The sequence below is a fragment of the Lemur catta genome, chromosome 2 (genome assembly GCF_020740605.2).
Source record: "Lemur catta isolate mLemCat1 chromosome 2, mLemCat1.pri, whole genome shotgun sequence".
Taxonomy (NCBI): Eukaryota; Metazoa; Chordata; class Mammalia; order Primates; family Lemuridae; genus Lemur; species Lemur catta.
The window spans coordinates 71,556,962-71,569,384 of record NC_059129.1 but is presented as its reverse complement, the minus strand read 5'-3'; the positions used below and the strand labels follow the sequence as shown (position 1 = coordinate 71,569,384).

The following is a 12,423-nucleotide window of genomic DNA, read 5'->3' as shown; positions in this document are numbered from 1 at the left end:
CTAAAAGGTTACTTTCTCTGTGAAATCCTCCTGAATCCTTCTGGAGAGGACCCGTTACTTTTGCCTTCTTGTCCCTAGAACACTTTTGTTTATGGTTCTGTTAATACTTTCTTTTGAGTGGTTCTTTTAGTCTATTCAAAGTGTGTTTCCCAGTTTTGTGTGTCCCTCCTTCTTCTTTGAGGACGGAGAGGGCATTATTTGGCTCAGAAAATCTCTTTAGCAGCTGGCACTGTGCTTTAAATGTGGTGATGGTTGAAGTTTTGATTGCCTAGAAATATACAAAATGATTGCAGCAGGTAATAAATGAGGTATGAGGTATGGGAGAGATTATAATCAAGTTCCCTAATCTGTTAGAGTTTAGAATCTGAGACAAATTTTGATATGGCTGCAACCACAGGGAAATAGAGAAAAAAATACTACAAATACATAAAAATTTAACAAATACTATTATAAATTGAGTCAATAATAAAGAATTTATATAAGGGCTGGGACACTGAAACAGGAATAATCCCTATACATGTGACATTTTAATGAGAGATCTTTACCACTACTTTTTGTAGCATTTAGCAAGCCCCCAGTGAGGTAACCTTGGACATAGCTTGCTCAATTAGGGCATGAAATTGGTGACCAGTACTAGGGGCAAATCTCATCAACTCCTCAAGTTCTTTAGCCTGAGAGTTTGTGAAGAAAAGAAAATAATAGGGAACAATTAGATGCAGAGTGAAATGGATAATGTACTTAAGTGTGTGTGTGTGTGTGTGTGTGTGTGTGTGTGTGTGTGTATGTTCATACTTAGAAAATGACAAATTATAGAAAAAAACATCAGTTTTGGAGTCAGAGAAACCCAAGCTTGGTTTTGGCCTGCCGTTTCGAATTTCCCTTAGCAAGTTACTTAACATCTTTGAACCTCGCTTGCCTCATCTATAAAATGGCAATAGCAATAAGTTGTGTAGATTAAAGGAGATAATGTCTTTTTGTTTTTTATTATGAAGTACAGTTCCTGACATAGTGGAGGTATTCCTTCTTCCATTTCTTCCTTATTTGCACTTTTAGAAAAAGTCCTGACAGTCCTAGGGAAGCCCTTGACCAGGACAGACTTGGATAACAACAATCTAGATCCTGCCCCTCCTCTGTCCCTACCCTGGTACTCCCTGTCCATCTTTTTTTCCTACTGGTCCACCCTGGACTGACCACTCCCTGGAATCCCTATGAGTGTGCTAATGCTAGAGCCTTTTCAGCTTGTAATGGCTCTGAGTTCAGCCTTTAAGGACAAAGGCTCTTTATCACCTGCCCACATGTAAGTTGCTGCTGCTATTCCTGGCATTGGTCCTGGTTTCACAGACGCTTGGATTGAAGGAATGGTAGGAGGCAGGACTCTCCGGTGGTTGCCCTTGGTGCCACAGGAATGTCTACACATGCCTTTGAGGCTTTGTGGTTCCTTGGTTGGTTGTGAGTTTACAGTCCCACATGGCTTTGGGTGAGAAAAAGAACATCTTTTGAAAACCAAGACCTGCTGGAAGAATCTCTCCCAGTTACTCAAACGTCTCTTTCTCTATGGCTGTTCTCTCCTTTGAGGTTACATCAGTTAGAATTAAAAGCTATAATCTTGACTTCAAGGCAAAGTCCTTACCCCTCTGCTTTCCTATCTATTTTGTATGTGTTATATGACTGTGTTCAAGTTTTGTGACAACAAATACATAAGTTCTTTAAGTGATATGTATTTAAGGAAGTTTTAAAATGTAAGACCACAGCTTGTACATAGAAAAGGGACTGGAAGAAAACATTCTAAAATGTTAATAGCGAGTTGTCTCCAGGTGGTAAAACTATGAGTGATTTTTTTCTTTTTTCTATTTTCTACTTTTCTATAATGTTCACAGATTACTTCTAAAATGAAGAAACCAATTATATTTATGTATATGTATATATATATATGTAAAACAAAGTTGCAACAGTTGCTTAATAAAAGGACTCATCAGTAGGCACTGGTCACGGTGTATGCAAAGTGTTCTGTAAGCAGCTGTTTCACTGGTTCTCCGGTGATTTTTGGAGTTGCCTTTTCTTTGTATCTGTTCAGAACTCAGTGAGTAGACTGGGTATCTCTTCTGTCACCAAGAAATCATGAACTCATGCAGGTCTCTTCACCTAAGTTTCTTTACCAGGAAAACAGGACAGTCACACCAGTCTTGCTGGATTCTTGTGAGGTACAAATGAGATTATGATGATTATGAGATTATATTTTTGAAACACTACAGAGCATTATGAAAGGGAAGGTATTACTGATGATGAGGTGAGCTTGAAGGACTTATAAGGGAAGTTTCATAGGAAGAAGAATCATAAAAGTGTAGTGAACAAAGACGTGGGTATGGAAGGGAGGAGGGGGCTTTCAATTGGTTTACCTTGATATCTATAGGTGGGTTTTTTTTTTTTGAATAGCTGTGTAACAGTGGGTCCAACCCAAACTGGGCCTCCTCTGTTGATAACAAAATGTTGACTTACCTCCTAGGTATAACAGAGCCAAAAACTACAAGTCATATAGCCTAGGCATATGCAATAGAAAATGCTTTGACCTCTAACAATATCTGGAACTAACAATTCTTCCCCTCTTAACCAAGAAAACTGGGACATGACTGGAACCTGAACATGGGAACTCTTTCAGGAGTGAGGTGTCCATTGGCCTGGAGGATCTGGAGCTAAAATCTGACTCATAATTTATGTTACCATAAATGGTCAATTTGAAGCCCTCCAATCAGACCATGCCAAGCTGATATTCCTAAATCCTTCCCCTTGCCCTAGAGCCCATTAACTTGCCCCAGACCCCATATCAAAGAGACAGATTTAAGCCTGCCTCATGTCTCTTTGCTGGCCACTTTTGTAGTAAAGCCTTTCTTTTCTCAATTACTGGTGCCATAGTATTGGTTTCTTTGTGGTATCAGGCAGCCAGGCAATTTGCTCTATGACAGTTGTATATTGTCTAGGTTAGTGTTTTGCATCTAGCACAGCCACATTCATCTTTTCTAAGGAGATCTAAATGAGCCACCATTTATTGGAGCAGACTGGGAGTGAGTTGAAGAAAGTAGTGAAGAACAAGTTATAAGAAAAATCATAGCTAAAATTTATTGAATGTCAGGTACTATTTTAAGGTCAAGAGTAATCCTTATAGTTATGCTTGTAAGCTGGGCACTTTTATTACTCATTTTTATGGATAAGGAAGCTGAGGCAGAAGAGGTTAATCACCTCTCTACAGTCTTCCAGCCAGAAAGTGGTGGAGCTGAGATTTGAAACTAAGCAATCTGGCTCTAGAGCCTACACTCCTAACCTTAGGTGTGGCTCTGTTTAGTTACAAGGCTCAAATTGGTGGTGGTTAGTGAGCACAGGGTGGGTGACTCACCTATCAGGGCAGAGTTAATTTTAATTGTTCATTTAGTGTCTTTCTCCTTCAATAGGTTTTCATGAACAATCAGGGTGCATTGTATTTGCACATTTATTCTGAGAGCAATTCCAAATACATATGAAAAATAACCAAGAATGGAATATTTGCATAAAATCAAAGTTACCTACTTGAAGACTGGAAATCAAATTTCAGTCTTTGATTCCTTAGCTTAGGTTTCAAATTTCAGGATTACATTGCCACCTAGTGCAGAGAAAACATTTTCCTAGCATGTGAAAGCTAGTGAATGCATATAAAATTTCATAGCATGCAACATAAAAAAGGGCATATTTAAGGTTTCTTTCATAAAAGAGAAAGGGGAATTTCAGAATCGAGGACCTGTCTATATTTTCTTGGTAAAGGTTAACATGCAATTCAGGATTATACTTTATTATTATTATTAGGCTGATGAGTGATAATCGTGCAGAAGAGAAGACTTAGGTTTCTGTACTTCATTCTGCCAAGTATATTTCCTTAACTGATGTTCCAGTAAGGAAATTAGTACTTTTTTTTTCACAGCCTCAGAAGTTCTCAGTAGATCTTATAGGTTCAACTGACAATTATTTTAAAATTTTATTCAGCAAATACTTATTGTACACTTAGAGTTTGCAAGTCAATAACCAATTGTAACAAAGGAGAGGTAGCCCGATGGGATTGAAAATATGACCTATATGAGCAGCAGTTCTCTGTGAACGAGCAGCACCTGCATCACCTGGGAGCTTGTTAGAAATGCAAATTCTCAGGCCCATCTTAAATCTCCTGAATCAGAAACTACTGGATCTCAGTGATACGGATTTAACAAGCTATCCAGGTGATTCTGGTACAGCTTTGATAGCCACTGTTAGGAAAGCAGGCTTTACAGTACGTAGAGAAACATGCTGGTGGGCTGCTGTGTGTAGTTTATTGAAGGGAGCAAGAGAGGCTTAGGACATGAATCAGCTGCTATAGGCTTGAGGACCCACAAGGCAGCAAATGTAGCAACAGCTCCTGGAAGCACGTGTGCTATGCAGGGGAATTGATTTTTCTCTTCTATGGGAAAATGGAAATGCTTATATTTTAGAAGAAGCAAAAGTTGCTGAAATGCTGAAAAGCTTGGGGGTCGGGGAAGTTTATGCTAAATAATACGTTTTTGTATTAATGGTCCATGGCGAGAGCACATTTATTTGTGAGTGATTTCAGAGAGAAATGGCTGTCACCGTGGGACTCTATCTGCTTGCTATAGATGATTAGGCTACAATTACAAGTATAGGACCAAAATAAGCAGATTAAAAATAGAGCTTTGATTATGGTTAAATTTCTTTCCAGTAAAACTGAACCCAATGTAAAACTGTGGGAGTCCTAGTTTTAGCAACTCTGATTGTTAATCAGCCTCTCAGCCAGAGATTTCTATGATAAATTTCAGGCTCTAGCTGTGGCTAATTTGCAGCATCCTCACACAACTGTTATGTGCCACTAGGCATTTTGGGTCTTTTATTTTTAAAGGAAAGATAGATGGAATAAAGCTTAAAACTAGACACCATTAGGAAGCTAGTTTTAAAAATGCCTCTTCTTTATTTTAATCTATAAAGTAATTAAAATGGAGGTCATGGCATCTTTAAAGTTATCAGTTTACAGCTAATGCACTTCAAAGGAATGTTTTCAAAGATACATAGTTGTGTTAAAACTAAGCAAGGCATCCCAACAACTATGCCCCATACCAGGAAACAAGAAGAAAGATATCTCTTGGCAGTTCTAGTGTCTACTGTATTCTAATCCAATGTATTCTAAACCATGGGTAGCGACCCAGTAGCTGGTCCTGAAATCAATTTATTGAGTTGGTCATCATCACTAAAAAATGAAATAGAATAAGACAGAAAATAGAGTACATCAGATTTACATGGGTAAGTATTGCTAACTTTTGTTTCAGTTGTGTGTATGTATGCCTATTTATCAAATTCACTCAATCAATCCTTTAAGCAGCACCAGAACCATCTTTTTACAGACACCTCCAAAAAAGTCATTCTTGGCCTTAAACTCTTCCCCAGTTCATATAAGAGCCAGAATAAAGTCTAAACTCTTTCAGTATCGTTCAAGAACCCTTACCTCGCTCCTCCTCCCTGGTCTTCCTACTTGTCATTTCAGAAAATGATATCACCATCTATCTATTCAATTGCTCAAGCTCAAAACCAGGTAGTTCTCCTTGCTCCCACAACTCTTTTCCAATTGACCCTATCAGGTATTACCTCTTCATTCTCATCTGGTCTGTGTTAAAATTCACCACTTCAGAGCAACCTTCCCTGACCCTTCAATCTAGATCAACCTACCACAGACTTTCTCTAGCATGCATTGCCCTCTTCTATATTTTCCATAATAGTTCCAACTGAAATTATCTTCTTTACTTTTCTAAGTGTGTTTAGTATCTGTCTCCTCACCAGTGTGTAAGCTCCATGGGAGCAGGGACCTGGTCTTTCTCTGCTGTATCTCTAGTGCTGAGACCAGTTCAGGGGTCATGGTAGAATAGATACCAACAGACATTTATGAAATGAAAGAATTCCTCAATTAAACTTGTGGTTCCCCAGATGTTCTCTTCTACCTTTTGGTCATGGTATTTGCTGTTTTCTCTGCCTAAAATGTTCTGCACCCACTTGTTCTTTTGGTAGGCTTCTATTCATCCTTTAAGATTTCATCTCTTATGAAAAATTTCCTGATGCCCTTGAACTGTGCTCATAGATATTCTCAGTGGCGCTATGGCCTTTTTTACTCACTGTATTGCAGTCATTTTCATAGTGGACTTCCCCATTGGACTGTGAACTTTCCCAGGGCAAAGTTGTGTTTTTTTCACAATTTTTGTCTCTTCAACTCCTAGCACATACTTGGTACATACATTATGGTATATAGTTATTCAATTAATGATTGAATAAACAAATGAAAGAAAGTAGACCATCATTTGTGATGATGTTCCCTAATTTAAGCGGTAAATAAATAAAATTCTTGCTTTATGAAAAGGGGAAGATTAATGTGCGTGTATATTCTGTAGAACAAAGTGTGTCTGGTGGGGTAAGAGGGAGTAAAGAGGAGGGAAAGTATAATTATTCTGTATAAAATGCTTCCATTTTTAAAATGAATCATTTTAAATATCAAGCTGTCAGTGCATTTACAATCTGACATGATTGACCAGCTTTCATTTCCCCATGGTTTTTCAGAGCAGAGCTGCTAGGTAAAGGGAGGGAACAGTGTTAATGGAGCAAAAGCTCATGTGTCTGTGACTTTGAGGTGCAAACTGACCCAGACCAGAATAGGGTGGGTTTTGCACTGCTATCTGTGAGACTCAAATGTCATGTTAGGAAACATGATTAATAGAAAATGGGAGTGGAAAGAGGAGAAAAAATTGTCCTCAAAGATTGTATGTGTCTTTGTTTTCTCTGGATTTACAATCTTTCTTTAATAGAGCTGTGGCGTGCTCATCACCATCTTAAATAAAACTGCCAAGTTAGAAAGAGGCCAAACCACTTACGAGAAAACCTATTTCCTCTTTATTCTTTTATTTTTTATTAAAAGGTCCTTCACTCTGTTTCAGATTCTGGTTGAAGAGGATTCTTTAAAGTGGGAGGAGGAGGGGAAAACACAGAGGCAAGATCTCTAAAACACTTAATGAAAGGATTTCCCAAACATTTCATTCCATAGAAAAATCTTCCCCTCTTCTTTCTCACCAGAGTAAGTAATATGAGAGGATCTGTATTGCAAATAAAGAACTTTGATGGAAAGTCCCTTTGGAAATTGCCTTTTTCCCTGTGGATCTAGGGCTGGCTTACCTTGTGTGATTTCAAGATGTCAGGAGGGTCTTCAGCTGACAACAGCTACGCCATTTCTCCTCTGAGGTTAATAGACTGCTTCTTTCCCATAAGCCCTGGCTGACCTAAGCAAATAAGCTAGGCTCTGGCCATTTGTAGTTCTGTCACAGAGCCAGGATGGTTTCCCTAGGGAACGAGAATTTTGATAGCCAGAAGGTGAATGACAGGGCCTTGTGGAAAGCCCCAAACAGCATGAGAACAAGGATGTCCCTCTGTGAGGGGGAGACAGGACTCCAACAAGTAGGCTATGATTGGAAAACAAATGGAGAAGCACATGGATATTAAAGTTTGCTTAGTTCACTGTTCATGAGTGAGCTGGGGGAGGCAGAAGACAAAAGGACTTTTTTGAAGAGATATAAACAAATGAAAAATAAAAAGCAATGCTGTTGTTTCATAATTAAATAAAAAAATTAAATCAATAAAAAAACTAAAAGAAATTTCAAAGGAGCAAAGCCGCCTCAAAACTACTTTGCTCTTGATGCCATGACTTACTGAGATCGTTGGATCTTCTGAATCTCTGTTTTTGGACTAGACACTCATGTCCCCCAAGATGGGCCAGAAGTAGGCCGTGCTGAGTGGGTGGGATGGGAACTATGGGGTCTCTTGGGCCTTTTTTTGAGGTGTTCAGGTTCTGGGGAGAGGAAGAGGGTGTGTGGTGTATAATAGTGGTGCTAATAAAATGTATCTCTCCAAGTACGTGCGCCTTGTAACTTGCTCTCAACTTGTTAGTGGAGAATAATATGTTGCTTATTTCCAGGTACAGTATAGCTCTGAGATTACTAGAGTTTAGTAGAATATATTGTAATCTCAAAGTTTAAGAAGAAACAACAACTAGGGGGCTTGATGTTACATTTTTATCAAGATTTCTAGCTATGAAGTAGAGAGAGCTAACATATTGAATAATAGTTGTGCAACTTTGAACAAATGACTTCATTTTCTGTGCCTCAATTTTCTCATCTAGAGAATAAGAAATTTGAGTCTTACCTTGCAGTGTTGTTGGGAGAATTAAATGTCATTAGGCTTCAAGCATATTCAATAGAGGGAGGCACAAAATGAAGTGTTGGCTAGGATGGGTTCTCAAAACAATTGTTTTTATGTATTTTCAACCCATTTTACAGTTAGGAGAACTGAGTTACAGAGAGGTTAACAAACTTGCCCAAGGACATACAACTAGTAAGCGTCATAACAAATGAAGATTCAAAGGCTCACCACACGTTCTCACACCTCTGCCTTCCAGGGGGCACCTCTTTATTGCAACCTCAGCACCCAAAGGCTTCCACTGTATTCCTATAGCAGTTCTCAAAGCTTCCACTGTATTCCTATAGCAGTTCTCAAAGCTTCCACTGTGTTCCTATAGCAGTTCTGAAAGCTGCTACTGTGTTCCTATAGCAGCTTGCCTGGATCTTTCTGGTGAATTTTCCCACATCCTGATTTTATATTTTTTCTTTTCAGCAAACTTTCCCCTGTTAATCCCTTCTTCAGTGCAACCTTGTTAGCTTTGAGGACACACCCCTGGCTAGGCCTGGACTTACGGGGCCGCCTCTCCCCACCCCTTTCCTCTGCTTCAGTTTAAAGTGTCACCAGATACCTCTGGTTCTCTCCCTTTGCTTTTAGCCCTCACAGGGGCAGGAGGGACCAAGGCTGGGCCCAGAACTCACAGTCCTAGGGTGACAGGGAAGGGGTCTTGGGGGAGCAGTGACTCCCCTCCAACCCCTTCTTCGCAGGGACCGTGGCAACCAAAGAAAACCAACTGGGAAAATGAAGAACTTCTGGTAAGACTGTGACACTTGGAAGAGTTGTGGGGAGTCTGGGCTGGGGGCCCTCAGGACCAAGGGTCTGTGTTTTTGCAGCCACGGTAGCGTGAGAGGAGATCAGGGGCCAGGTGAGAGACAAAGACAGACGAAAGAGCAAGACGAGAGTAATCATTAAAGACAGAAGAGAGAGAAAAAGAGAGAAAGAGACAGCTGCAGAAAGAGAGGCAGAAAATCAAATATAAAAGAAAAGACAAGGAAATAAGTATAGAAACAGTGAGATAGGTAGACGCCGAGAAAGTGAGGTTGATAAAACAAGGACAGTGAGAGCTGGAAACATATCAATTTATTACATTTCTCAGTAAAGTTTCAAAGTCAAAATAAAAAAATAAACTATATTGGGATTTGATCACATACATTAATTAGGTTTACCAGGTTTGAAAATATGAAAGTAGTCCCCATCTGGAGGGACTCCTTTTTGAGTCATTTTTCTTCTTTCTACCTTCAGGAAAATTCCAGTTTTCTTCTTCGTGTGCAGTTTCATGGGACCCTGGGCATCTGCGGCTATCAAGCGTCGCCCAAGTAAGGGCCATAGTTTCTAGATTTTGAAATATCACTTGTTTCCAGAAATGGCCAGGCAGGGCTGTGGCTGGATGCAGACTGAGTGAGGCATCCATGATCCTTCACACCCTCAGTCTCTTCCGTCCTGCTTCGGGCCACGGAGACACTCTAGTGCCTGGTGTTTTGTAGGCAATGCTGGGAGTGGAAAGTAAGTCCTGGCAGTGATCACGGCTGGCAGGAAGGCCCATCTGTCTGCTCCAGTTCCTAGTGCAGTGCCTGGTTCAGATGGTGATTGGTAAAGTTTGGGTGACTGTATGGAGGAATGAATCAGTAGATAGATGGATGGATGGATGGATGGGCGGACCTCGATAATCTGGGGCCAGGGAGGTGTAAAGAGTATTTTTGATGTGCCGTGATGGCTAGGCCAAAGCTTTGTAATTGGGTGATGCTTTTTCTGAAGTCTAGGAAGTCTCCATTGTCAGATGAATCTTAGCAAGGCACTGAGGGTGGACGGTGACAAGAAGCCTAATGTGGTGGTGAAAAATGTCTTCCTCCCTGCAACTTCCTATTTGTGCAAGGAGAACCCAATTCTCATCTAGGATTTCTCATCAAATTGAGGGTTTAATCCTTCTTGTGATGATTTTCTTCATCTTGTTACTCTTACGAATTCTAGGATGCTAGCAATAATCTAGTTGGGACCTTTACTTGATCTCTTAGAATGAGTTTATGAAATTAAATTTATGCTCTATATTTTATTTAGGATTAGTGAATCCCAAGACTTCCCCATTTCTCTTCTCTAGTTGACAAAAATTCCTAAAAATTCTACCCTCTAGAACTGCCTCGAGGCTGGCTCTGGATTACCATTGAAATTCTAAAATTTATGGTTTTTAAGGAATATTTTCTAGCCCAAACCACCAGAAGTTTTCCAAACAGGCTTCTGACCCTGTGCAATTCAGGACATTATGCATTTTTGGTTCCAAAAAGAACAAATTCCTAACCTCCCCAAAAGGAACATTTTACCAGCACAAATTATTAAAGCAACCTTGTGCCTTGTATCCCTTCCAGGATGAGTGGAAGGTGAAAGAATTATAATCGTAGAGGGATAGAGTTAAAGCCAAATACACTACTTATAAAGGAGCTGGTATAATATTGTATTTTAAATAGTTGCTCAGTTATTATTATTGTTCCATCCTGGTCTTTTGCAGGATTCCCTGTCAATTCAGATTCTAACGGTGGAAATGAACTCTGTCCAAAGATCAGAATTGGCCAAGATGACTTACCAGGCAAGTAGCAATGTATCACATTGAAAATGCATGCTTTCTGGAAACCTGATATATTCTTTTATTTGGGACAGTTGTGGAAAGGAATAAAAGCAATCTCATTTTGGACTTTTCATTTTGTATTCCCTTTCTATAGGGTTTGACCTGATTTCTCAGTTCCAGGTAGATAAAGCAGCATCTAGAAGAGCTATCCAGAGAGTTGTGGGATCAACTGCATTACAAGTGGCTTACAAACTGGGAAATAATGTAGACTTCAGAGTTCCAACCAGGTAATGTGTCAAAAACATTTTATCTAATTATCTGCCTCAAATGCATTTTTAAAAATGGATAGTGATCTAATATTAGAGTATTTTCTCATACTCAATGCTTCTCGGATCATACTTTTATTTAAAGATGAAGGAACTTATTTACCTACCTATCTTCAGTGCCTGAATACTGGTCTTCATGTTTTCAGTATGTAATTTACTTTCCATTTCAGGAAAAAAACTTCACTGAGACTATTATACACTGATTCAGGGCATGTTCTTATTACTTTTCTTTCTGTTTTTCTATAATTTGTTTGGTTTTGACTGAAAGGACCCTCTGTGAAAAGTGCCAGAGGTTAAGCATAAATTTAACTAGAAGCCACAGGGTGGATAGAAGACTCACAAGGGTGCTGTTCAAGTATCGTGGTGCTGAAATATTTAATAGAACCGCACTTCCTCTCCTTGGCTCCTGGCAGACACTAAACAAAAGCAGAACTAAAATGATTATAACAGAAACAATGGTCATGATAATAATAAAATAAATTCCTGACTTCACTGATCTCCTTCTCTTGAACCAAGACTTTTATTCTTTAAATTGTTTATAACTGACATACTTTAGTGGATGTGTAAGTGTTAAATCCTCCTCATTATGAATGAACTTCAGTGATTTAGTTTTGATATACCTTTGATATACCTAAATACCTTGTTTGTGATTCTTGTAACTATTATATGTTTTAGTGTACTGCAAAAAAGTAGAATTAATATTCCTTTAGTAGATGAATAAGAAAATTAAGACTTTAATAAAGATTAAGGTGCAAAGGTAAATAACAATTAATTAGGACAGGAAAATAATATCAAAACTCAAATGTTGATAAAAATAAAAAACGTGATCAAATTAAAACAATCTGATATAATATAGTACCAGATTGCAGGTAGAAATTCATATTTTGAACATACAGTATATTACTGTATATTTTATAATACAACCATAGTGCACGTATAAACTCTTTTTACAAATTTACTAATTAATATTAATCCCATCCTCATCACAACCCTATGATGAAGGCACATTATTATCTTTATATCATGGGGAAGGAAACTGAGCCCTAAAAGTTTAATGTATTTGCGTAAGGTTACAAAGTTGGGACATGCTGGGAGGATTGAAACCCACACAGCATGGTTTCAGAGGTTGTGTTTCTAACCACTACTCCATACTGACCCTAGAAAACTACTTGGAAAGATTATTGGCATGATAACAGCTACACTGACTTTTTTTTTTTTTTTTTGCTTATATTTTCTTTTCACATAGAGTTGTGCTCTTAAACTTCT

General features: G+C 38.8%; 1 protein-coding gene across 2 annotated transcripts in view; it reads left to right on the top strand.

The window, feature by feature from the left end:
* Positions 1-8,857: 8,857 nt before the first annotated feature.
* Positions 8,858-12,423, top strand: part of COL9A1 (collagen type IX alpha 1 chain) — an 82,749-nt gene continuing 79,183 nt past the window's right edge. Inside the window, exons 1-4 of one of the 2 annotated variants that reach the window (XM_045542253.1) lie at positions 8,858-9,029; positions 9,517-9,590; positions 10,775-10,852; positions 10,986-11,118. In XM_045542253.1, the coding sequence (XP_045398209.1) occupies positions 9,016-9,029; positions 9,517-9,590; positions 10,775-10,852; positions 10,986-11,118 (299 nt within the window). In that variant the 5' untranslated portion in view covers positions 8,858-9,015. The remainder of the gene's footprint in view (positions 9,030-9,516; positions 9,591-10,774; positions 10,853-10,985; positions 11,119-12,423) is intronic. The other variant, XM_045542252.1, reaches the window with a different exon arrangement.